The 27,698-nt window shown below is 37.2% G+C and overlaps 2 protein-coding genes across 2 annotated transcripts in view; both read left to right on the top strand.

Annotated features, from left to right (window-relative positions):
* Positions 1–2,004: 2,004 nt before the first annotated feature.
* Positions 2,005–4,368, top strand: LOC148728749 (putative skeletal organic matrix protein 5). The gene is made up of 2 exons (XM_088724825.1): positions 2,005–2,127; positions 2,539–4,368. Exons 1-2 carry the CDS (start codon positions 2,065–2,067, stop codon positions 3,052–3,054), a joined length of 579 nt encoding a protein of 192 aa, XP_088580951.1. The 5' UTR covers positions 2,005–2,064; the 3' UTR covers positions 3,055–4,368.
* A 6,591-nt stretch (positions 4,369–10,959) lies between these two features.
* Positions 10,960–27,698, top strand: part of LOC111319497 (uncharacterized) — a 29,320-nt gene continuing 12,581 nt past the window's right edge. Inside the window, exons 1-2 of the mRNA XM_088724813.1 lie at positions 10,960–11,283; positions 27,214–27,491. Of these exons, the coding sequence (XP_088580939.1) occupies positions 11,217–11,283; positions 27,214–27,491 (345 nt within the window). The 5' untranslated portion in view covers positions 10,960–11,216. The remainder of the gene's footprint in view (positions 11,284–27,213; positions 27,492–27,698) is intronic.

The raw sequence follows: 27,698 nt of genomic DNA, 5'->3' as shown, positions 1-27,698 counted from the left end.
AGTTTTGCCTTTTACTGTGAAGTGGTAGAATGATGGTGTTTTAGGTAACTTCCTAATCAGCATCATATAGAGCTGCTTATTTGTAACATGTAAGAGAGCAGTAAGTACACTATATAATGGAGAAAGGAAAAAAAACAGTAGCAGCTTCAAGGACAAGATTGACATTAAAATTCAGAAATATAGCTACATGAACCTTCACCGAATCAGTGATAAATATTTTTTTGCTTTTTTTTTAAGCCACTGATGGCAGTCAGGTATTTTATGTTTTATAGCCAGGTATTTTGTCAATAGCTGAGTCCGTGACTGAGGTGGTCTGGCATAATAAATTGAACTGAACTACATGTATTTTGATCTTCCCCGCTGCACCGTCGCTTTCTTTAAATAAACATATATTATCTGTACTAAATTAACCGAAGGTTTTTCATCTTTTTGGGGGGTTATTTTTACTTCAGACTACGTGGAAATCCGCTGAGATATCGAGAAATGTCCATTTCTTGCCTTCTTTGGAGTGACTGATGGAATAAGCATGACGTAGTAGGATGAAATTTGAGTTTCTTTTGCTACATAAATTATTCTTATGTGAAGATCATTATTTATTAAAGACTACATTAATCATACGTCGGGTCGAAAAACGCTTAAAAGCTTTGTTTCTCGTGTACAACACTAGGGAATTTCTCCAGCTACGTTTGCCATGTATTTTTTTATTATCTTTCTTCCTTTATTGCAGCTCTGCTGTATGATACCCAAATCGCAAGGTTAGTTTCAATATAGTTTCTATTGGACTGGTCATACATATAGCAAGGAATTAACAACACTGTAACATTACAGTCCTGACACTTTCTTCTGCATTATAACAAACTACAAAAAATAGTTATTCTCTATGGTTTAGAAAATATATTCAGACTTATAATTTCCAGGGGATAAAGCACTGAAAATGGTTATTGATCAGTCAAAATCTGTCGGCACTTTGAAAACTTCAGCGATGCATTCTGTGTTCGTCACCTCCTTTGTGTGTGATTACAGCATAAGCAGCTGTTTGGCACGAGATGACAGGGATTCGACCTCAGAGTTTCCCTTTTAAAACCGCAACTTAAATTTGTCTCCACGAAAGGTACAAACTTATTAAAAAACGACAATTTGGCTTTTTAATTAAAGCCAGAAAAGCATTAATGCTACTTACTGTTCCCTTTCGTGGATTTCTCTACACGAAGCAGTTTCCAGAGAAAGTTAAGAAGATCTCTAGATTATGAACGATAATTGTAGAATTCCTTCTGTTAAATTCTACTCTGCAATGTTATTTATTTTCCATCATATTTAAGTCTTCGCTTCCCGCCTAAAGACGATCCTATTCTGACTGACTTTTTCATTGGAAGGCGGGATTTTTAATTTCTGCCTATCGATTGCTTGCTTCTTCGCTACAACCATTGCTATACCTCTCATCAGACAAGTGAGTCTACAGGAAATTGTTATGAGCTCTCACTCGTTATTTTGCAAGTCTTTGTCACAATTTCCATTAATATTCGTAAGTTACTGTTCAATATTACAGAGCACCTTTAAGTTATTTGGGTCACTTTTCTTTCGTGGTGAATTGCCTGCAGAGAGAATTAAAGAAACCTCACAATGATTGTTAAAAAAATAAAAAGAAAAAGCAAAAGAAAAACAAGAGAACACAAAACAAAACAAAAAGAAAGAGGAAAAGAATCTACGTCACATTTTAAACTCTAAAGTAGTTCTTCTCTAACAGAACATCAGCAGCGACCTATTGTTGATTTAATGAAAACGCCGGAAGACTGTGACAATGAAAACAACGACCACATCACTATTGTTGTCTTAATCATCGTCATCATTAACATTATTAGTGTCATCATCATTATTATCACTATTACTATTAGTATCTCCGTTATCATCATTATCATTATTACTATAATTATCATTGTCAATTTTTATTATTTGTAACTGGATCACAATTTTTACTAAGTTTAAAACTCTGTCCGTTACAGGCTTAACGTGAGTAAATTGGTCACTCTGATTGTAAGCGAGAAACCAGTCTCCATTTTATGTCAGATGGGGGATTTTGGATGTGGAGATAGAGATTGGACGCCTGTAATGAAGATTGACGGCAGCAAGGTTTGAGCTTTTTCTTCCTTCCAATGCAGTTGCCAGATCAATATTTCCAGTATGTCGGAGTGCGTCCATAAGAACATTAATAATGAGATACCTGCACCGAATGAGTTAAACCGAAAGTACAAGTAACGCTAATAGTTCAACGAAACTAGTTTGTCGAAACATATGCTTTGTAGTTACAGTGGGACGCGTATGACCGATCATTGACAAGTACAGTGACCAGCGTTTCGACAGCTTGAACAGAATCTCGCTGCTGCTAAAATGTCAGACTGTTTCTCTAAGTACAAAAACCAATCAGTGTATTGGGAATCAGACACGTCAAGGCTAGAATAAACTCGTCTCTACAACTCTATCACAGATCATTTTAAACAGTGTAGAAAACATGAACGGATGAGTTCCTATTCTTTTTGACAGGCCACCTTTCACTTTCGCAAATCTTATTGCACTGATAATAACAAATACAATCCTTCTGGAGGGGAAACTGGTTTTGACCGACTGGAAACAAAGCTGTCCACTTACTGGAACACATCTTTCTCCAAGATCTGTCTCGGTATGAAGATCGACCAACAACTCAAGTTCATTGTCATCAACAAGCAGGCTGACTCTCTGTACTCACTGATCGCTGATGGGAAATATCGCAACACATCACTGGGGAGGAACACGTGGAAGAAGTTACTTGGTAATAATGCTTCTTTACAGCTCAAATGTAACAAGGAAGGGTTTAACTCAGGATGTCGTGATGATGTTGCATCCGCAAGGATTGGAATTGTGACCAATAACGAAGATGACTGCAATACGTGTGATTCCAGGCTCGGGTTTGGTACAGAAGGAGTAGTTGATAAAAACAACACCTGTGGAAACGCGGCTAAACACACGCCAGATAATAGAGACAAATACATCAAAGCCATGGGTTATGTATTGGTTCAGTGAATGGAGTTTGGATGAGTTATCAGATTTGCATTACAATGGTGTTGCAGTTTTAAGGGACATCTAAAATCTTCTTTCACTTGAACCCCAATCACACTAGCAAAACATGTGTAGTTAAACCTGTTTAACTGAAAGGAAATGAGAGACAGTGAACCGTGAAAAAATGAATTTTTTGTGAAATTAAGAAGTCATTAGCTTTGTATTTTCAGTGTTCTAAATTTGAAGTCAACAGACATTTGCTTAAGTGGCTTATATGAAGAAAAAAATTAAACCGCGTTTGACAAAAAAGCTTTAAAATATGTTTAAGCTTTGGTTTGAATAGAGTATTAATATATCATAGTAATTGATTGTAAAATAGTGATTCTCACGTCGTGATTACTAAATGGTAATAGTACGATGTGGTGTCCAAATCGTTCTGTTATCACACGACGGATTTACCAAATCGAATGACAGAGAAGTGGAAGTCCAATTTATTAATCAAAAACATATTTACTGACTACATGGGATGAAACGAAGTCCTGATACAAATTTATTAAAACCATTGCATTTTCAGAAAAAACAAAATGTATTCATCGAATGAAAGGCTCAGAAATGCCATCTTTAAACACTTAATCATTTCAACCTTCGCCAAATACACCCTGAAAAAGCCTTGGAGACAGGTACCTTTATGACTTTGGAAATCCCCCGCATGGGATGGTAGTCATTGCAATTGTTATGGTATAATAATATATTTTGTGACGGAGAGATTTATTTGAGTATGCTCATTGTGGTTGGCTGATGTATAACTGTCCAAGAAAATGTTTCCAATTATAACCAAGTGTTCGTTTACAACTCTTTAAAATAATTTAGGAAAAATAAGGCAGTTTACTCGGATCACCAACCATATTCAAGTAAATTGAGGATTTTGCAAAGTCGTTAACAGTGAGGCACTTATGGTACCTATTCTTGGGAAGCTGAGTGGTTAGGGCGCTTTGCTTGTAAACTCTTGGTCCCAGGTTCAAGCCCTCCACCTAGCTACGCACTGGATTTGTTCTCGGCTCCCCTAAGTTCAACTCCATGGCTGCACTTCGGTAGTATATAGCCAACTGGCCTGCCTCTAACCAGTTGGGATTTTTAGCATAATTTGTTTATTCATAATGTTTGTTTCCAATTTGTTTGAATTGGCTTTGAAAAGCCTGTTTGGCAGTTAAATAAGTATACATGCATACATTTTTTGTTAAACCAATTTATGAGTAATTTACTAACTTTAAAAGGTCGGGTGCACAACATTCGTCCAGAAATGTAAAAAAGATATATTAAAGTTCACAAAGCAACCAGTTGGACAATCAGACATGGTTTGATGCTACTCTGTTTGTTTGAATGTAACCGAGAAGTTACAATTCATAGACCTAGCGATTCGACGCTGTTGTCGAGTGCCTTCAGCAGGGGTGATGTAATCGTTGCAAAAACATGTCCTTTTATATGCCCACTAGTAAGCTGCCCTTTTTCCGGCATATGGTATTTCGTAGACTGGACTAGACTGGACTAGTTAAACGCGGACTAGTAAAGCGAGGACTAGTAAAACGTGGACCAGTAAAACGCGGACAAGTAAAACTCGGACTAGTAAAACGCGGACTTTTCGGTGGAAGCAAAACCGATTTACACACGCCATTACAGAAAACAAACAAGCAGACTGACAATTCCAAAAGACATATTTTTGCATTCACTTACAATTTGAATTCTCGTGACATTCTAAAACGAAACAGAGGTAAATTTTCGAAGACTAATCGTCGTTGGAAATAAAAAATACTTTCCGTAAGAACTCTGTTTTTCTATTTACGAGAAAATCGTCGCATGATCAGTGAACTTGTGTGTGTTTGTCGCACCAGTACTGCTGTTTCTTCGAAGGCGTATGCTTTTTTCCTCTTCAATTGACAGGTGTCACATCGTGACAGTTGCTTATCAAAAAAATGTTTCACAAATAACAATGTTTCGGCGAAAGCATTCTCTCTAATTTGAATAACGTTTGTTTTCTTTATAACTCACTCGCTATCAAATTGTGAAGTTCAAGGAGGATTTTCCCGTAATTAGACTTGTAATTGTAGCCCTAAATCATTCGGGTTCTTGTAGCAATCACTTTTATTATGTGTTAGAAAAAAATAAAAATGTTATTCACCAGCATAGGTTGGTCCTTACTGGGAACTACTGAACTGTTGGTACATTTCTGAACTGTTCAGAGATTTTTGTAGCATCTCGGATTCTTTAAGGCCTGGGTCGCATTACGACCGAATTGTTTACTCTAGGGATGAAAATCTGTCAACACGAGCATTTTCTAACGCGACCCAATTTTTGCGGTTTCCAAACATTTTCAAAATTCTAAAATCATCAAACACGCCCGTGTGTTTGGTTGGGCTGACCGACTTTGAGATATTTTGATTTAAATTCACTCGTGGTCACTAGTGGTCACTTATGGTCACTCGTAAGTACTTTTAAACCCTATCTAAATTCGTTTGTATCTGACGCATGTCAAACCCATTTGTAGCTTAAAGGTCAAACAGGGAGTGTCACTCACTAAATTGGCTCGCCATCAGGTCTTGTGATCGCCATCGTATGAAATTGTTTCTTTGTTGTTGTTGTTGTTAAGTCCGCGTTTTACTAGTCAGCGTTTTATTAGTCCGCCTTTTACTAGTCCGCCTTTTACTAGTCCGCGTTTTACTAGTCCGCGTTTTACTAGTCCGCGTTTTACTAGTCCGCGCTTGACTAGTCCGCGTTTTACAAGTCCACGTTTCACTAGTCCACGTTTTACTAGTCTGCGTTTTACTAGTTCGCGTTTTAATAGTGCGAGCTTTACTAGTCCGCGTTTGACTAGTCCGCGTTTTACTAGTCCGCGTTTTACTAGTTTGCGTTTTACTATTCCGCGTTTTACTATTCCTCATTTTACTAGTCCGCGTTTTAGTAGTCCGCGTTTCACTAGTCCGCGTTTTACTAGTCTGCGTTTTACTAGTTCGCGTTTTACTAGTCCACGCTTTACTAGTCCGCGTTTTACTAGTCCGCGTTTTACTAGTCCGCGCTTGACTAGTTTGCGTATTACTAGTCCGGGTTTTACTAGTTTGCGTTTTACTAGTCCGCGTTTTACTAGTCTGCGTTTTACTAGTCTGCGTTTTACTAGTTCGCGTTTTACTAGTCCGCGCTTTACTAGTCCGCGTTTTACTAGTCCGCGTTTTACTAGTCCGCGCTTTACTAGTTTGCGTTTTACTAGTCCGGGTTTTACTAGTTTGCGTTTTACTAGTCCGCGTTTTACTAGTCTGCGTTTTACTAGTCCTCGTTTTACTAGTCCTCGTTTTACTAGTCCGCGTTTTACTAGTCCGCGTTTTACTGTTCTGCGTTTTAATAGTTCGCGCTTTACTAGTCCAGTCCAGCCCAGTCCTCGGAATACCATATGCCGAAAAGCTGAAGTCAATACACCCTATGCATAACGAGAAGAGACTGGGAGTGATGAACGTCAAAACGAGGCTAGTTGGGTCTTGTTCGCTTGTGTTAGAAATATGGCCGCTCATGACTCTGTAAGTAGCCGTTCTCAGATTCTTACGGAGGAAGATATCCCAGGAGCATCGCTTCAAGGAAGAAATCCGACTGCTCTTAAATCAGATGAACTTCGTTTTTTTGTTAAAATGTCGTGGCGATCCAGCAAAGGGGTTAAAAACAAAGGCACAAAAGGCAAAAAGGCAAGTACAGTATTTGTCAGTCGTGCGTGATACTTCTTAGAATTAAACAGATTTTAATATCGTAAATGAAAATCAAAGGATTTTAGGAATTACTTTTCTAAATGAAATGTCGATGAAATGATTAATAGTTTTTCTACTTTTCATTTCAAAGAGTTCTTGAATATGTTGTGTCTGGTCGTGATAAAGATGTGGTGGATCCCGATAAAAATCTGATATACAAGCGTCGGAAGGAGAGAGGAGAACAACTCGCTCAAAGGGATGCGATGCCTGAGGAAAATACTGTTAAATTTCCATCAGCTGGATAGTCTACAAATTTGCAACAAATGCCATTATTCTCAAGGGCAGAGATGGATTTACATATTTCTAAATCTGGAAAAAACTTGTACAAAAATAAACAGAACCATGCGGCTCCAACATGCATGAAAAAGACAAAAACATTTCTTGTTGATGAATATCTGAAGCACTTAACTTGCGCAAGTGACGACCATTATCTCTATTTTAAATGTTTGTGTTACCATAGTTAAAAAAAAAAATGAGCCACCCCATAAATTACAAGTTGCACTTTGTTTAGTAACTGGAGCTGTTAACTATTCCTCGTGTACGTGTGTAGCAGGAACTGTTGGTTTTTGCAATCATGTGCTAGCTATTATTGGTTTAGAAAATAGTTAACCTGAGAGATATCATCAAGTTTACATTTATTAAATTGACTGAAATTCTCTATTGTACCTCAGAGCTCTGTCTAACTCAGTGTTAAGTGGAAATGAGAGGGTCCTGGATGTTACATAAAAAGGCACAGACACTCCATATTTGGTTTACTACCCCAAACAAACTAAGGGGTACAACACTATCCCATAAGTGAAAATTCTTGATTTTGTTGATGGCCCATTCAACATGTATTCTAACAGAAGCAATTTCTTGAGTCTTGATAACATGTTGTGCAGTCATTTAGCAATTGGAGCTTAAAAAGGGGGGAATGTTTAGGGTTACTTCCAGTAGGAGTAGGTCTTTAATTGTAAAACCTTTATCGGCCATCGCGGTGTCACCATTGTCAAACTCTAACTTCAGGAAACCACTTCGTTCAACAGATTCGCGATCGGAAATGCTTCCACTATATAGCTGACTGATAAAAGTTGTAGCTCCACTGGGAGCAATTCCAACTAAGCCTTTTAGAGTTACATGGTTCTTATAGGAGCTGAACAGTTTGGAATTCAAAAGAAAGCTGGAAGGTATTTGGCATCCTATTTCTGTACAATCAATTATTACACGAGTGGAAGAGAACTTCTCTTTAAAGCTGTCAGGCATTGTAGCTCTTATGACCTCCCTATTAGACCATATAGATACTTGACCAAATCTTAAATACATATAATTAATCCAAGAAAGGAATGTACTGCTTACTGTCGATTGTGAAATACCAAACAAGTGAGGTAGATGTTTTTCTGAAAATCCTCTTCTCAGTCTGCACAGAACAAGGAAGAACTCCTCTCTGCGTTCTAAGCCTCTTCGTCTACCTATGCTAGTACATCCCTCTGGTTCCTCGTTTCCACCATCGTAAAACTCCTTTTGGACAGTTCTTTCTTTTGATGAACAGTACCTGATGTTTTCTCCTTTCGATCCAGTATTTAAAAATTCAAACAAAGCATTAAATGTTGCTAAGTTAGAAAATCTTGTGTAAAAGGCAATGTCCTCGTCGGTAGTAAAATTGCGTGGTTGAAAAAGGTGGAAAAGTTTAAGACTCAACTGGCGTTTTAATACCTCTATTTCAGCTTTTAACTTCGCATTTTCGAGTTCAAAACCTCGAATACTTTCAAGTTCTTTAACTTCTCCTGTTTGATCTCCACACGAGTTTAAGCTGCTTTTCACATCATGATAACTAATAGCTGCTGATGAAGTACAGGTTTCATAAGTTGCTTTAGCTGCATTTGCAGTTGTTTGACTTTGACTTTGAGATTGTTACAACTCCTTGTTTGAACACCCTATTATAGAAGAAAGATTGCGACATTTAGGAGGTGCTCTCTTTTTCGGAGAACCTGCTTTGGACTACGAAAATCGAGATGGAATTACCCTGGCGTTCACATAAACACGCTGACCTCCAACAGCTTTAACCAAGTCCTCGGGCTTAAAATAACGAGAACAGATCTTCGTGTTTTCGCTGACTCTAAACTCTTTTCCTTCGTCTCGACGAATGGCATGGAGCCAACGCTTTTTGAGGATAGTGTCCTCCGGAAATTTAAAGTAAGAACTTTTCTCCCCACTTTCGGTTCTGTACTTCTTTTTGGTACAGTTTGGCACACAACAGTTTTGCGGCATTTTCAAAAACTGGCGCTCTTCACGTCTGGCGGCCATTTTTATTTCTGGAATAATTTATGGCATAATTTATGGAATAATTTAGGGCATACTTTACGAAGCGCCCAACACAACTTGTTTATTCCGCGGCCGAATATACTGAGGCCCTCAAAGAGAGTTTTCGTTACAGGGGTGCAGCAGCATGGAACAGTCTGTCAGTTGAGGCTAAGCAGGCCACTACCTTAAATAGCTTGTATTCTTCTATTGTATAATATTAATAGCTCACTTAAAGATTTGTTCTTAATAGATTGTAGTTTTTAAGTCATAGTTGTAAAGTATTAGGTACTACATGTTTAAGGTTAATAAGCACGGCTCTTTTGAAGACCACTTTTCATTTAGTGATAAGGATTCCGTGATTAAATAAAGTGCTTGAAAAAAATAAAGTGATTGATTTACTTGGCCCAACTAGCCTCGTTTTCAAGTTAAACGCTCCCAGTCTCTTTTCGTTCTGCATAGGGTGATGAGACTCTTTCTACCTAGACACAAGGATATTTAATGCGACTTTTATTCATCAAATTCCTGCGTTTCTGCTGTGAAATTTACGACCAAAGTGTATTTTAGGATTTTGAACTGGTGCTGAATAAAATTCTCTCTTAGCCTAAACTTATAAATTCGTTTGTATCTGACGCATGTCAAACCCATTTGTAGCTTAAAGGTCAAACAGCGATTGTCACTCACTAAATTGGCTCGCCATTCAGTCTTGTGATCGCCTTCGTATGAAATTGTTTTTTTGTTGTTGTTGTTGTTAAGTCCGCGTTTTACTATTCAGCGTTTTACTAGCCGCGTTTTACTTGTCAGCGTTTTACTATTCCGCGTTTTACTAGTCCGTGTTTTACTAGTCCTCGTTTTACTAGTCCGCGTTTTACTAGTCCGCGTTTTACTAGTCAGCGTTTTACTAGTCCGCGTTTTACTAGTCCGCGTTTTACTAGTCCGCGTTTTAATAGTCCTCGTTTTACTAGTCTGCGTTTTACTAGTCCGCGTTTTACTAGTCAGCGTTTTACTACTCCGCGTTTTACTAGTCCGAGTTTTACTAATCCGCGTTTTACTAGTCCGCGTTTTACTAGTCCGCGTTTTACTAGTCCTCGTTTTACTAGTCCGCGTTTAACTAGTCTGCGCTTTACAAGTCTGCGTTTTACTAGTCCAGTCCAGTCCAGTCTGCGAAATACCATATGCCCCTCTTTCCTTACGAGGTGTAAACAGGAGTCAGGTGGTAAGCCACCATCACTACGAGTGAACTTGGCAGTGCGTGATTACACGTTAAGTTCTGACAAATGTCTTCAAACATTGAACTAACTCAAAATACAATCATGTAGTTTTAGTAACAATTTTTGAGGTTTCTGAGACAAACTAAAAGCTAGCTGAAGATTAGAAGTCAAGAGAAAATCGGCTGAGCTTAATATCAGTGAAAGATTAATATCGCCTCTCAACGAGTCTTTGGAACAGCCGACATAAAATTGTTTAATCATTGCTGTTATAACTTTGTGCAAATTTCTTACAGGTACCTAGTAGTTATCATAGGACACCCTTATCAATTAGCTTTCGAGGCACCTGACAGCTATGACACTGTCATCAATATCATATGAGACAACTTCAACTAGTTGATATAATGGAAAGGTAAAAAACTATCCATTCTTTGCCGCACCTCGAAGACGAAAATATAAACTTTCTAGGGTTGATAGTAAAGTAATAAAGGAAGCAGAGGGTTATTAGGGCGAGAGACGTCACTTCGAATTCTCTCATTATGCAAAACCTGCTGTTTGCTTGTTATTTTAATGCAGCTGAATCTTCTTTGAATCTCCTGGAAAAATTATAAAAATTTTCTACGAATGTTATATCCTCTGAATTGTCTAAGAATCGAAATGTTATGTCCAGAATATGGATCGAGGAACGAAAACTAAAGAAATGGGAGAAAAAAAGGAATGCAAAACGGAAAGAGACACAGCAAACGTAAAAAGGAGAGAGATATATATTGAGAAAATAATTAAAGTTGTCGACAGGTGCAACAGTTTTTATTGGCTGAAAAGAAATTGAGTATCAATGATAATTAGGACATTAGTGGACCTCAGTTACTTGAAAAGTTGAGCATGATTTAAATGAGTCAAGAAAAGCGTTTGTGCCATGCGTTCCCTTCATGTCAGCGTGTTTCTGTTGTGCTCCATGGTAATCGTGTTTGCGACATCACAAGGTAAATTCAAGTAATTTTCTTTTCACCCACGGAAATATGGTCTATCAGTTCCTTTCTGCGGGTTAGCCAGTCGTTTCTACGTACAGTTCAGTCCCCTCAGCTATAATTGCCAGCTCATTCTGAACTTTTTTTTGTATTTTGGGGTATTTTTTGGCAAAAACAAGCTAATTTATACCACAAGATTTAAAGTAAAAACCATTGATTGATAACATGAACACTAGACGTTTGAGTAAGAACCTAAGTAAGAGAAGATGGTCTTTTGTTTCCCCTCAAGCGATCTAACACGACATTGACATAAATATTTTTCCTCTCACTTCAAAATAACAAGAATAATTAATACGGCTATAATTAATGTAAACGACTAATTATTCTTAGAAATAACAACAAGTCTTCGCTTAGCTTCTCTCTTTAGCATCCTATAAAGTTTCTTAGCTTAAAAAGATTAAAGTCTGTGTGTCGTTCTTTGAATGATGTCTATCAAGACAGCTTACAACGCATCTGAATTGAGTGGTAATGCTTTACGCGTAATAGATATGCGTTACTGACGAGACTTGAGGTTTAAGTGTGCTTCACATATAATCGCAGACGATCGCAGACGATAGCAAGCGATCGCAAGCGATCGCACGATTGCTGAAACCCCTCAACAGAAGATCACGAATCGCATGTTCACCTACGATCGCAGCCGATCGCAGCGTTCTGTGACAACCGAGTCCACGATTTACCATTCAGCGACAATACAATGTAACTCCAGTCAACCAAAATGGATATAGAGGACGGTCAAGTTTTAATAGGTGCTAACATTCTGCTTCTGTTGTCTTTACTTAAACGGAAAGTGGTTCCTAGATTAAAGAAGCTTCGCTTGTTGGTGCGGAAAGTCTTAAGAAAGAGAGAATTCTTTGCCAGTAAAGCGATTGAACAAACAATCGTATTTTCTAATTTCTTTCATAAACTATTCCGTGTCGATTTCACCTTCCACCTTGTCGAAACACACGCACGTGTAAAAGTTGATAAACAACTGGTTGTCATGGGGTCGTGCCGCTTCAAGTTCTTCTCGCTGGGAAAACATAGCATTGAAACTTGTCAGGTCACGTAATCGGCTGTCATGCATGTTGTTTCCGTGGACGACAATGACTGCCACAGTTGAGGAGCTATGTTTTGAGGTCAATAGTTCGTTTTATTCATGTAAAAGGATCATTTAGCAGTACGTTGCAATACTACGACAGATAGCTCTGTGAATCAGTATAGTAAACATTGATTTTGCGAAGTCCGAGCCCGTGGAAATATTGTATTATTTATTCATATTTTGTGATAACTTTTTGATGATTGCATGACTTACACTGTTGTGTTACACTAAAACCTTAAAATAAACTTTCATCAGTTTGGTCATCTTCCAGTCTATACTATATGCCCTCTAAATTTATTGGTCATTGCTTAAATATTCTGGAAGTTACGGAGGTGAAGAGGGCGGAATTCGCTTCCCTCCCCGGTCTGAAAAGTTTAAAAAAAAGCTCGGGCCGAATAGGGTCAAATTACTTCGTGCACACGAGTAGTTATACAATGCTCATAGGCTTTTAAAGTATCCTCTATTTCGCACAGAAATGTAAACACAGTAACTTTGACACATATGTCACCAGAACTGTCGGTCCTCTTTTGCCAGAAAGGCCTTGTACACAAAGAGAGGGTGGCATTAGGGGCACATGAGGCTAGGTTTTCAGGTGTAATTTATTCCCCTTCGAAAAAAACATCATACAAGAACTGGACTAACAGTTGTCGATGAGATCAACCAGATCCAAGAAAAGGTTACGGGCTTCTAGAGCAGTTGAAGGCACTTGCAACTGTTGCTCTTATACATAATTATATCGATCAATTCTCTGCATTCCTCCAAACAATTTGTGGGGCTTGTTCAGTCGCAGCATTCACCATCAATCACATCAATGTCATCTAGGTCAACTTCTGTTCGGTAATCCGTTGCATTTGTCCATGCAGGAACAGTATTGGTTATCGCCAAATGCACCAGCGATTAAGAATTCAGCAAACGAACAAACAAACGAACAAACAAACAAAAAGGGACACTGTGGTTTTGCCTGCTACTGTGAATTAATGGAATGATGGTGCTTGTGTTTTTAGGTTACGGGCTCATGATATCAATTGCAACATGTAAGAGCAGTGAGAACACTATAAACTAGAGATAGAAAATAAAAACAAACAGTAGCAGCTTCAATGACAAGAATGACATTGAAATTCGGAGATATGGCTAGCTTTACCAAATCGGTGTTAAACAGTTATTTTTTTATTTTTTCATTAAAGCCATTAAGGTAATCAGGTATTCTGCGTTACATAACCTGGCATTTTGTCAACAACTGATCTGAGTTTGTAACTGAGCCGGTTTAGCACACTGACTTAAACTGAAGTGCATGTATTTTGAACTCCCTCGCTGCACAGTCGCTTTTCTTAAATAAACACTTTTTTGCTATTAAATTAAGTTTCTACGTGCAGAGAAGTTTAAGAGAGGAAAGCGTAAGTTAACGTCTAATTTAAGATAACATATATTTCGACATCAGTAAGAAATCTGATAATTAGCTTATGATTGTAAACCACTCGTTTTTTGGGAGTTTACTTTTATTCCTTTTTCCGTCAGCTATTGCAAGGGGCATTTTCTTTCTTTAAATATTAAAAATTTTCGTTATAAATTCGCTGTCAATTGTGTAGTTTGATATATCAGGTGTGAACGGCGTCTAAAACGATTTCTATCGCTTGTTGTCACCGAGGTTTGGACGAGGTATGCGGAAGTCATAATCAGATTCGAGTACTTCGTCCATTAATGGAAAATCTTTAAAATTAAAATCTCAGCGCTATTATCACTTATCATATGACTATCTAACGTACAAATACATTCATTCTTAGAAGATCGGCTGTGGATAAAGTGGTGACATTGCTACTTATTATGTATAGGATATGCGAATAAATATCAAAATGGCAGGTATCTAAAACTAAGATATTGCCTCTTTGATGGTGGAAAAATGACTCTAACATACTCTGCATCGCCATTGCAAGCAAAGTTTGATCTTCCTTTGTAGCCACTTTAGAGATTGAGACACTGTGTTTTTTTTGTTTTTTTTGGTTTTTTTTGTTTGTTTTTTTTTCATTTCAATTCCAAACATTGCTACACCTCTCATCAAACAAGTGAGATTAACAGGGAATCGACTTGGGCTCTCACCTGTTTTTCTGCCAGTCTTTGTCAAAATTGCCATTAATATTTCGTAAGTTACCGCTATTCAATATCACGGAGCACCTGTTCAGTTATTTGGGTCATTTTTGCATCGTAAGACGATGCTATGAACATTGACCTATTGCCGTTTTAATGAAAGCGTGGGAATCTTCCAACGGTTTTATATCAGCAGGATTATTATATATTTCTACCATAGACTAAGCTGAACCACCCAGCAAAAGTAAATGAATCGAATAAGTATTGAACGATTCGGGTACTGTTTTTACCAACGTTCTTTGGAACATCAACGGAATAAGAACTCGGAAATATAAAAAATAAAGCAAGAAAAACCACCCTAGAAAACAATCTAAACTATGTTCGTATATGCAAAAAAAACTACTTTAAAGGGAAACTGACAATCCCTATTCACTCGGTGTTTAATTTTAAGGGCGTAGGGACGGTCGTAAGATGCGAATGAATATAAATGAGAACAGCTCGAATATATAGCCTAACAATGTTAAGTTCAATCCGCGAATCATTACTTGCAGAGATTTTGCTAAGTATGACCCTAAGCTTTTTTTCAAAGAGCTAAATTCTGCGAATTTTGAAGAAGTTTAATCATCTATCTGCGTAAATAAGGCGAGGGCCTTTTTGCGAGATCTTTCCCAAATATGCTCCCAAATATCGGCCAAGTATCGGTCAAGTATCGGTCATGTATCCGTCAAGTATACAATGAAATATATCAAGTTCATATATTTTGAACTGCGGCATTAGATACATATGATGCACGATCCTCGCAGTAGATAGCGCTATTTAAGCAATAGCGAAAATCAGACCTGAAAAAATTCAGGCCTGTACCAGTTGGCTTGTTAGCTCAATTGGTAGAGCGCTGCACTAGTATTGCAAAGGTCAGTGGTTCGAATCCCGTACAGGCCTGATTTTTTTCAGGTCTGATTTTCGCCATTGCTTAAATAGCGCTATCTACTGCGAGGATCGTGCATTATATGTGTCCGTCAAGTGTCGGTCACAATTTCAATTATCATTCGTAAGTTACCGCTATTAGATACCACAGAACACCTATTCAGTTGTTCGGTCATTTTTGCTTAATTCGGGGTGAATTGCCTCTAAAGAGGATTAAAGAAACCTTACAAGGATTGTTCTTAAAAAACGGGGTAAAACTTTTGAAGATCGACGTTGGTTAGGAACAGCGGGGACGCACATGGATAAAAGATAACTCGTTAGCTACCAACCACAATTAATAATTTTACTGATTGAAGACGGCATATCAGTGACATGGATAATTCCTAAGCTTGAAGGGTATTTTTCGTTAAGCAGAAGTAAATGTTGAATAAGTGTTGAACGATTCGGCCATGTTTACCGTTTTTACTTCCGTTCTTTTGATGAAAGGTTGAGTCATGAAACTCAGGGTTAGCATCGATGAAAGTCATATTACGTCTTAACCATAGAGCGCTTTTCATGTTGTCAGCATATTGACTTAAGCTTTGGCTCTGGCTTTATTTTGTGCATGTTTACTCTTTGGCTTTTCGCCTATGAGGCTAGAAGTTTATATCTGTTGCTTTTGAGATAATTTGGTTCTATGATGGTGCTTACGCTATGGAATTCATGTTTGCCGCTATCTGTTTGCATCGATCTAATAAACTTCCGGCTACCAATCCATACCATTTTTAAGAGTGTACGAATGCGAGTGTACCAGTGAGGATCACGATCAATAAACTTAACCTCGTTCCAAAGCGACTGACAGATCAATGCAAGACATAATAAATGAGCACGACTGAGACATCCGACTAGCCTGTACCCTGATCTCCGCCGTTTTAAAACACACCCACAATACCGGACACCAACCTAGGTTCCTAGAGGTGGATTGAAAAGTTGTCTTCATTCATGTTTTTACAGCGAACGGAATAAAGAGCTAACGAGTAGCTCCTTGATATTCTCTTGGTTTTAAATAAGTAATGAGATAATAATTGTCTTCTGAAAAATGCTCCATTAGCTACAATTAATTCAAGTACAAAACAGTCATTTTATCAAAGGATACGGGAATTTGATTAAATTGTTTATCATAATGAACAAGAGTAAAGCATTCTTAGTTTATTTCTTAGGGGTTTACATATCAGACGCCCAAGGTGTTTCCATTATCTCTGAGTTTTTAAATAACTCGTCAGAATTGACATGCAGGATAAGGCAGCTTTATTTCATTAAAAAAAAAAAAAAACATATATAGCTCTAGGATAAACATTGCAGAATAAAAACAACTCAGCCAACCAGAGAGTCAGAAGTGCTGGGTAAATAAGAAAACTTTGACAGTCATGGTTCACAATAAATATTATTATTTTCGCTGACGTGGTAAGGATGACATCTGAGTTTCTGTTGCTTCATAAATTATTATGTGAAAATCATTATTTGTTAAAGACTACGTTACTTAATCATACGTCGAGTCGAAAAGCGTTCAAAAGGTTCGTTTTTCGTGCACAACATCAGGAAATTTCTCCAGCTACGTTTGCCATGTATTTTGTTTCTATCTTTCTTGGGTTATTGCAGCTCTGTTGTATGATACCCAAATCGCAAGGTTAGTTTCAGTATAGTTTCTATAGGACTGGCCATACATGTAGCAAGGAACAAGACTGTAACATTACACTTTCTTTTGCATTATAACAACGTGAACAAATATTTATTCTTCATGGTTCAGAAAATGTGTTCAGACTCGCAATGATTTCCAGGAGAAAAAGAGCTGAAAATGGTTGTCGATCAATGAACATCATGTTCGTCACCTTCTTTGCGTGTGAATACAGTATGAGCAGCTGTTTGGCACGAGATGACAGGAAACCGACCTCAGAGTTTCCCTTTAAAAACTGCTGCTTAGAATTGTCTCCGCGAAAGGTACAAACGTTTTAAACAACGACTATTCGGCTTTTTACTTAACGCCACAAAAGCACTAATGTTACCGGCCCCTTTCGTGGATTTCTCTACGCGAAGCAATTTGTAGAGATTTAAAAAATACCTTAAGATTATGAACGATAATCGTAGATCTCCTTCAGTTAAATTCTACTCAGCAACGCTATTTTATTTCCATCGTATTTAATTCTCCGCTTCTCACCTAAAGACGATTCCTACTCTGACTGAATTTTTGATTGGAAGACGGGGTTTTTGATTTGTGCCTATCGATTGCTTGCTTCTTTGCTACAACCATTGCTACACCTTTCATCAAACAAGTGAGTCCTACAGAAAATCGCCAAGAGCTCTCATCCATTATTTTGCCAGTCTTTGTCAGAATTGTCATTACTATTCGTTAATTACCGCTATTCAATTTCACAGTGCACTTTTAAGTTCTTTGGGTCACTTTTGCTTCGTGGTGAATTGCCTCCAGAGAGAGTTAAAGAAACCTTTCAATTATTGTTTAAAAAAAAAAAATGGGTGAAACTTATGAAGAAGGATGTTGGTGAGGGATGGCGAGGATTCACATGGAAATTTAAATAACGTTAATGATAATTCGTTACCGTTTTGAAAAAAGAAAAAACAAGACAACACACAAAAAAAAAGAAGGAAGAAAAGAGTCTACGTCACATTTCAAAATCTCAAGTAGTTTTTCTCTGAGATAACATCCTGTCCTGACCTGTTGTTGATTTTCAAAGCGTAGGAATCTCCCAACTGTTTTATCTCGGCAGGAGTATCATATTTCTTTGAGCCTAACCCGTTCAGATACTTAAAAATGGTTTTATCGAGTAATCGTCATATTTACTCCTCTCCAGAGGTAATATTCATAATGAGTATTAGGATATCTCACTTGATGAGCATAGAAATGCTTGAAAGAAGTCGAATTCACAAGATTTTTCACAATAAAAAAATACTCTAAGCAATTTAGAACGATGTTTGCAAAACGCCGATCTGAATATGCATAAATTTGTTAAACTTTGCAGAGCACTAGATAATATGCGTCAAAGTAGATCATTAGGTATGCAGGTCAGGGTTTTCATAATACAGGTCTCGCCTGCCTTGAAATAGGGCTTTTTCGACCAATTTCTTTCTTACAGAATAGTTCATAGATAAAAATACCATGTCACCCAGAAGAAACTACAGTCGAGGTTTTTCGCATGACTTATCAATGATGATAGTCCTTATGCTAACAGCTGAAATACTAGATAAACCATGATTAATAAAAACCGCAACCATCATTCTATTTGATGAAGATGACATATCAGTGACAGAGATAATTAATAAGCTTCAACTGCATTTTCCGTTAAGTTGAAGGAAATGAATCGTATAAGTGTTGAACGATTCGGCCATGCACAATGTTTTCGTTTGCGTTCTTTTGATGAAACTTTGTGTAATAAAACTCAGGGTTGTCGAATCACAAGGTTAATATCGGCGAAAATCATATCAACGTCTTAACAACAGTAATCGTTTTCTTGTTTTTGGCATTTTGACTTAAGCTATAGCTTTGACTTTAGTTTGTGTTTGTTTACAGTTTGTTTCTTTACTTATTACGCTAGATGTTTATGTCTGTTTCCTCTGAAATAATTTGCTTCTGTGATGGTGCACAGGCTATGGAAATGATGTTTGCAGCTGTCGGGATCGATCTGATATACTACCGGCAACAATCCATACCTTTTTTATTCCGGTTTAAAAGGAAAGGCATGGAAAGGAAACACATTAAAATTTTGTTGGTAAAAACGACGACATTCCTACTTTTTGTGCTGTCACAAAAATTCCTTACTCGAAATCAGGCCAGCTAGTTTTGAAACTTTTGTAATAACGATTTCTCCTTCTTTAGACCCAATAAAAATGCTGAAATCCTAAAGAGATAGTAAGATCAGTGCTAGAACCAACTATAGGAAATGCTTTTAACTGTTAGAACGCTTTAGCAAATGGGTCACATTTTGAGCAAACTCACAGGTAAAATTTTCAGTTTGCCGAAAAAAAATATTTACCAGTACATTGTTACGTCTAGAATGGCTGCCAATCAGCTACTCAGTTTACACCATGACGCTGTATATTCTTCGATTTCAACTCCACAAAACTTACCTTTCCCGTAATATTTAATTGATTTTTGATTGTGTGCAACGCAGGTTCTGTTATTCCAGCGATTAGGTTGCGGCATTTCCAAAATGGCGTGAAAAAGCAATATGCCAAAAAAGCGCATTAGAGTTTTATTTCGCAGTTAAGTATTTCAACGAGTGCAGAAAACATTTATCCGTCTTCAGTGCCGAAATGAAGTTTACCTTTGGTTAATAGTGTATAAGGGCGTCTCTAAATTTAACCTGCGGAGCGGGAGCAGAGCCCAAAACAATAATGCGAAGAATGAGGATGTTGTGAGAGGTGATTTCTATTGAGATAGACTTCTTATCCTTTAAAATGCATGCTTTATCGTTGTTCATCTAAAACGCGTTACTGAAACCCCAGGAACTTCCTTACCCCTGCCCCCACCCCGGCTGGCAAATAACGATGCTTGAGATTTATTATTGACAACCCATCAATTTCTGAGGTTTCATAACAATTTCCGAGAATCATGCTAACTTGTTAACTCAGAAGCCAAGAAGTTATCTGCTGAACCTTTATCAATGGAGGATGAAAACCTGAATTAATTTGGCTCTCAAAGAGTCTTTGTGACAGCTGACAAAAATTTTTTGAATCCACGCTGTTATTACTTTTTGCAAAATTTCTTACAGGTACCCCGTAGGTATAATGTAATACCCTTAGTCAACTAGCTCTGAAGGCGCCTGACAACTATGACACTGTCATTGACATCTTATGAGACAACTGCAATAAGTTGATATTATGAAAAGGATGAAAACTAATGACTTCTTTGCCGCATCTTGAAAAAAAAAATATAACAACAATATGAAAAAAAACATCCACATCGAAGACGAAGATACTTGCTCTCTAGGGTAATAATTAAGCAATAATGTATATTGATGCTTTCAATGAAATAAGACGCTGAGTTAGTGGGGGTAGTACTTGAAAATCATTTTGCAATACCATGTATCTTGGGCCCTGCGCTCTTTAAGAAGAAACTGAGGGTTATGAGGGCAAGAGACGCTACTGCCATCATTATAAAAAACCTGGTGTTAGTTAGTTATTTCATTGCAGCTGCATCTTATTCGAAAAAAGGTTTATTCAAAATTGCGTTATAGGTGATGTTCTATCTAAAATTTCCTTTGTGGCAGACAATTTACGAGCACTTGTCGTGGATAAAATTATCATTTTTATTAAAGCGAGAAACTTATTTGAAAACGTTTGTAAAGATCATTCCGCAAATACAGCTACGGAGGAAGTCAGAGAATCGTAGGAAAATCTTGAGGAAAACTGCCAAAACTGACAAAATAAAACAATCCATCGGTAGAATTAGCAGGGAAACTGAAACCATCATATTTGCTTACTTGATACGGCATCTCATGATTGCACTTAATTAAGCACGAACACGACGTAACGGAAAATTAAAGAAATATAATATATCTATGAATACATCCTGTAAATAGTTTAATAATCGAACTGTTTTATCTAAAACTTGGATGGAGAAGAGAGAGAGAGAGATAAAAAAAAGTTAAAACGGAAAACAGATAACTAATAAAGAAATAAGAAAAGAAACAACAAACAGTGAAAGTTGTTGACAATGAGGGGTAATTGCTTTTATTGGCTGATGAAAAATTGGGTATCGATGACAAACAAAACACTACTAGACCTCAATTACTTGTAAAGTTGAGCATAATTTAAATGAGTCATGATTTTCGCTATTGCATAAATTGCGCTCTCTACTGCGAGGATCGTGCATCATACGTATCTAATACCGCAGTTCTAAATATATGAACTTCATATATTCATTGTATTTGATTTATTATCACGGGTTTATTACGAATCAACTTAACGGCCTGCTCCCAGTTGGCTTGTTAACTTAATTGGTAGAGCACTGCACTAGTATCGCAGAGGTCAGTGGTTCGAATCCCGTACAGGCCTGATTTTTTTCAGGTTTGATTTTCGGTATTGCATAAATAGCGCTCTCTACTGCGAGGATCGTGCATCATACGTATAGTGCTTTTCTTGTTGTTAGCATATTGACCTGAGCTATGGATTTGGCTTTAATTTGTGCATGGTTGGCTTTTCGCTTGTTATGTTAGAAGTTTATATCTGTTGCTTTTGAGACAATTTGGTTCTATGATGGTGCTCGGGCTATGGAATTCATGTTTGTAGCTTTCTGTCTGCATCGATCTAACGAACTTCCAGCTATCAATCCATGCCGTTTTTAAGCGTGTGCGAATGCGAGTGTACTAGTGAGGATCACGATCAATAAACTTAACCTTATTCAAAAGCGGTTGACAGACCAATTTAAGAGAGAATAAAGTAGCACGACCGAGATATCCGACTAGCCCGTACCCAGAAATTCGCCGTTTCAGAGCACGCCCACAACACTGGACACCAACCTAGGCTCCTAGAGGTGGATTGAAAAGTTATCGTTATTCATGCTTTTACAGCGAACGGAATAAAGAGCTAACGGAATAAAGAGCTAACGAGTAGCTTATTGACAGTAGATAAACTATTCTTATGTGAAAATCATTATTTATTTAAGACTACCTTAATCATACGTCGGGTCGAAAAACGCTTAAAAGCTTGGTTTCTCGTGTACAACACCAGGGAATTTCTCCAGCTACGTCTGCCATGTATTTTGTTATTATCTTTCTTCCTTTATTGCTGCTCTGCTGTGTAATACCCAAATCGTAAGGTTAGTTTCAATATAGTTTCTATTGGACTGGTCATACATGTAGCAAGGAATTAACAACACTGTAATATTACAGTCCTGACACTTTCTTCTGCATTATAACAAAGTGAAAAAATTATTTATTCTCTATGGTTTAGAAAATGTATTCACACTTACAATAATTTCCGGGGAAAAAGCGCTGAAAATAGTTATTGATCAATGAACATTTGTCTGCACTTTGAAAACTTCAGAGATGGATTCTGTGTTCGTCACGTTCTTTGCGTGTGATTACAGCATAAGCAGCTGCTTGGGACGAGATGACAGGAAATCGGCCTCAGAATTTCCCTTTTAAAACCGCAGCTTAAATTTGTCTCCACGAAAGGTACAAACGTATTAAAAAACGACAATTCGGCTTTTTAATTAAAGCCAGAAAAGCATTAATGTTACTTACCGGTCCCTTTCGTGGATTTCTCTACACGAAGCAGTTCCCAGAGAAAGTTAAAAAATATCTCTAGATTATGAAGGATAATTGTAGAATTCCTTCAGTTAAATCCTACACTACAATGTTATTTATTTTCCATCATATTTAATTCTTCGCTTCCCGCCTAAAGACGATCCTACTCAGACTGACTTTTTGATTGGAAGGCGGGATCTTTAATTTCTGCCTATCGATTGCTTGCTTCTTCGCTACAACCATTGCTACACCTCTCAGCAGATAAGTGAGTCTTACAGGAAATTGTTATGAGCTCTCACTCGTTATTTTGCCAGTCTTTGTCATAATTTCCATGAATATTTGTAAGTTACTGTTGTTCAATATCACAGAGCACCTTTAAGTTATTTGGGTCACTTTTGTTTCGTGGTGAATTGCCTACAGAGAGAGTTAAAGAAACCTCACAAAGGAAAAAAAAAAAAGAAAAACAAGAGAACCCAAAACAAAACAAAAAGAAAGAAGAAAAGAATCTACGTCACATTTCAAACTCTAAAGTAGTTCTTCTCTGAGAGAACATCAGCAGTGACCTATTGTTGATTTAATGAAAACGTGGGAATCATCCAACTGTTTCATCTCAGCAGGAGTATCATATATTTCTAATGTAGACTGAACCTAACCCGCCAGGCTTATATGAATAAACCGTTCAGATATGAAAAAATAATTTTTATCGAGTAATCATCATATTTGCTCTCCTCCAGAGGTAATATTCATAAGGAGTTTTAGGATATCTAAATTGAGGAGCATACAAATGCTTAAAAGAAATCGAATTCACAAAATATTTCAACAGAAAAATATACTCGGAACAATTTAGAGCGATGTTTTCGAAACGCAGATCGCAATATGCATACATTTATTAAACTTGGTAGAGCACCTGATAATATGCGTCAAAATAAATCACTATTCATGCAGGTCAGGGTTTAATAAGCTTTAATTGTATTAAGTTGAAGTAAATGAATTAAATAAGTGTTGAACGATGCGGTCATGTACACTGCTTTTTTTTGCGTTCTTTTGATGGAACTTTGCTCCATGAAATTCAGGGTTGTCGGATCACAAGGTTAGTATCGGCGAAAATCATATCAACGTCTTAACAACAGTAACGCTTTTCCTGTTGTAGCATTTTGACTTAAGCTTTGCCTCTGGCTTTAATTTGTGTTTGTTTGTCATTTGTTTTTTTTACTTACTATGCTAGATGTTTATGTCCGTTGCCTCTGAGATAGTTTGGTTCTATGATGGTGCGCAGGCTATGGAATTGTTGTTTGCAGCTATCTCAGTGTCGGGATCGATCTAAAATACTCCCGGCTACAATCCACACCTTTTTAAAATTCGGTTTGAAAGGAAAGGCATGGAAAGGAAACATCTGAAAATTTTTTCAGTAAAAACGATGAAATTCGTACTTTTTTGTGTGCTGTCACAAAGATTCTTTAATCGATATCGGGCCCGCTAGTTTTGAAAATTTTTCAATAACGAGTTTTCCTTCTTTAGACCCAATTCAAATTTACAAATCCTAAATAGATTGTAAGATCAGTGTTAGAAAAGGCCCTAGCAAGCACCTTTAAATGTTAGAACGCTTTACCAAATGGAACTTCTCAGTTTGCCGGGAAAAAAAAATATTTACTAGTACTTCGTTAAGTCTAGAATGGCTGTCGAACTGCTGCTTTTACAGCAGGATGCTTCATATTCCTCATTTTCAACTCTCTCCGGGTCGGACACATATAGCGGCGTCGATGTCGAATAACAACAGAACAGCTCATTAAACCAACGAATTTAATGACGGCGAAGAATTCCAATGATTACAAACCATCCGGTTGCCCTTTCATCATAAATTACGAGACTCAGGGAGCCGTAAAAACCATATGATGAAAGGCGGTAAACGAAAGAAAAGAAACAGTATCACGTACCTAAATTATTTACAAGCGCTTCACCACGTGCGTAAAAAAAGGTAGAAAAATTAAAACTACTACTGAACGATTGTGGTCTACGTGACATACAAAAAAGTGAGGAACGGAACGGACTAACATAAAGCTTTGTTGAGGAATAGCCTCAACAAACTCCATGGAACTTACCTTACCCGTAAGACTTAATTAGTTTTGGATGGTGTGCAGTGCAGTTTCTGCTATTCCAACGATTATGTTCCAACCTGTCCAAGATGGCGTGAAAAGCAACATGCTCAAAAAGCGCATCCAATTTTTTTTTTCCGCTGTTAAGTTTATCAATGTGCGCGGAAAACATCTATCCGTCTCCAGTGCCGAAATCAACCTTAATTTTGGTTAATAGTGACTAAGAAGTTAATAACAAAGGTAATAATAATTTTATTGAATCTGTTATAAAAATTAAGGGGCTGTGAGAGATGATTTCCGTGTAGATACACGGAAGATAAGACGTTAAGATAATCAAGTCTGCTAATTAACACTGCACCATTTCCTTTGTCCGGTTTCGTGATGATAATGCTCTCATGATTGCGTAAATCAATTAAGGCTTTCCATTCGTCTTGGCTTAGAATGTTCGTATGCTTTGAAAAGTCATGAGTAAATGTAGCTATAGGATATATTCTTTAATTTAGTTTTGAGTTTATCGTGGTTTTCGTCAGTTAACGGAAGATCGAGCTTAACTAAATCACGATAACGCAATTAAAATGAGCATTTAACATCAAATTTGTCAACAGTGATTGTTGTTAAAAGTTGGTGAGACTTATGAAGGACGACGTTGGTTGGGGACGACGAGGATTCACATGGATTCCATTTGAAAAACTATAGTAATGTTATCGTTTTACAAAAAACCGAGAACAAAAAATCAAAACAAAAACAAAACAAAAAAAAACCTAAGATAAAGCAAAACAAAATAAAAAGGCAAAACAAAGAGAGGATCAAAAAAAAAAAAAAAAAAAGAAGAAAAGGAAAAAGAAAATATACTCAGTGGCGCGTTTTTCTAAGAACTTGTATTCCGATATCTGCAACAGCTACAAAAGCCTCTTTTCAAAAGGCAATATAAGCAAAAAAATATTCTAATTCAACATTCAAGCTTTCTTGTTTTTTTTTTTTTTCTGAGGGAGACTAAGCTGCAACTACCAGGCTTATATCAATAAACCATTCAGGTATTCAAAAATGATTTAAGTGAAAACGCATATATTTCACCTTACATCTAATCTCCTACAAAGGTGATATTTATGGTGAGCATCTATAATATCTCACTTGAGGGGCATAGAAATGCTTCAAGAAATCGAATTTACCAAATTTTTCCGCAGAAAATAATACTCTGAGCAATTTAGAGCAATGTTTACGAAATGCCCATCGCAATATGCACTCACTTATTGAACTTGGCAGAGCACCAGATAGTACGCGTCAAAATAGACCAATATGTATACTGTTTTCAACTTTGTTCTTTTGATGGAACTTTGCGTCATGAAACTACAGACTGTCGATTCACAGGGTTAGTAGCGACGAAAATCCTTTATGTTTGTTTGTTTTTTTTACTTAATTATGCTAGACGTTTATGTCTGTTTTCCATTTAAATATATCGGTTTTAACGAATTGGCTATGGAATTGATGTTTGCAGCTATCTGTAGGGATCGATCTAATATACTTCCGACTATAATCCATGCCATTTTTAATTCGGTTTGAAATGAAAGGCGCGGAAAGGAAACATTCTGATATATTCAACAGTAAAAACGATGACATTGTTACTTTTTGTGTCGCCACAAAAATTTCTTAATCGATATCAGGCCCACTAGTTTTGAAACTTTTTCAATATCGAATTCTCCTTCTTTAGACCGAATTCAAATTCTCAAATCCAAAAGCGATAGCAAGATCAGTGTCAGAATCGACTCTAAGAAACGCTCTTAAGTGTTAGAACGTTTTGAGAATCGTATCACATTTTCAGGAAATTCACAGGTAAACTTCTCAGTTTGCCAGTACATAATTGCATCGCTAAGTCTGGAATGACTGCGGAACAGCTGCTTTTACACCATGATGCTGCATGTTCTTCGATTTCAACCACACGGCACTTACCTTACCCGTAAGACCTAATTAATTGTGGGTGATGTGCAGTGTAGTTTGTGCTATTCCAACGACTATGTTCCAACATGGCCAAGATGGCGTGAAAAAGCAACATGCTCAAAAAGCGTATCCAATTTTTTAAAATTAATTTAATTAATTTTGGATTGCGTGCAGCGCAGGTCCAGTTATTCCATCGATTAGGCTGCAATTTGCCAAAATAGCGTGAAAAAGCAACATGCTCAAAAAGCACATCCGAGTTGTTTTTTTGTTTTTTTTTCGCTGTTAAGCATTTCAGCGTCTGCGGAAAGCATTAATCCGTCTTCAGTGCCGAAATGAACTTTACGTTTGGTTAAGAGTGAATAAGGACGTTTCCAAATTTAACCTGCGCAGTGAGAACAGAGCCCTAAACGTTACTATGGAAATAGGGAGTTGCGAGGGATGATTTCCATTTAGACAGAACTCTTATCCTTTAAAATACATATTTTATCCTTGTTCATCTAAAACACATTACTGAAACCCTTCATATCTTAAGAGTTCTCTGATGCAGACCAATGCCGTCATTTGAAGTTTGGTCCTAAAGGAGCTTTTGACGGGAAACGTCTCAAAAACCATGTGATCCGCAGTGCTAAAGTTATGGTACAGGAGTTCTGCGAAACTATGTGTTATATGGAACCCAACTGTGTCAGCATCAATTTTGAAAAACAAGCGGGTGGAAATGGAAAATACAAATGTGAATTAAATAATGTCACACACGAAGGTTACGAAAGCGTTTGGGTTAAGGAGGAAAACTTCTTCTACCATGCATTTGAGGTAACTACAATTTAGTTAGTGGAGGTCTTAGTGAACGCTTTATAACAACATCTAGTCACCTCCCTTTTTTTCATCTGAATGTTTTCAGGTTTGTATTCCTAACGACCGGCTACAAGTTTCATCACACCATCAATTTTTTCTTGCAAATCCGTACTGGTATTAGCTGATATCTGAAAAAAAAAATAGCTTGTGATGCAAATAGCCATA

This window comes from Stylophora pistillata, chromosome 6, assembly GCF_964205215.1.
Source record: "Stylophora pistillata chromosome 6, jaStyPist1.2, whole genome shotgun sequence".
In the NCBI taxonomy this organism is placed as follows: Eukaryota; Metazoa; Cnidaria; class Anthozoa; order Scleractinia; family Pocilloporidae; genus Stylophora; species Stylophora pistillata.
Note: the sequence above shows the minus strand (reverse complement) of the source record. Positions and strands in the feature narration are given on the sequence as shown.

Bases quoted from the DNA above. Each gene is read 5' to 3' on its own strand.
- LOC148728749 (XM_088724825.1), top strand. From the start codon at position 2,065: ATGGGGGATTTTGGATGTGGAGATAGAGATTGGACGCCTGTAATGAAG. The intron at 2,128-2,538 runs GTTTGAGCTTTT...TCTTTTTGACAG, and splicing joins TGAAGATTGACGGCAGCAAG to GCCACCTTTCACTTTCGCAA.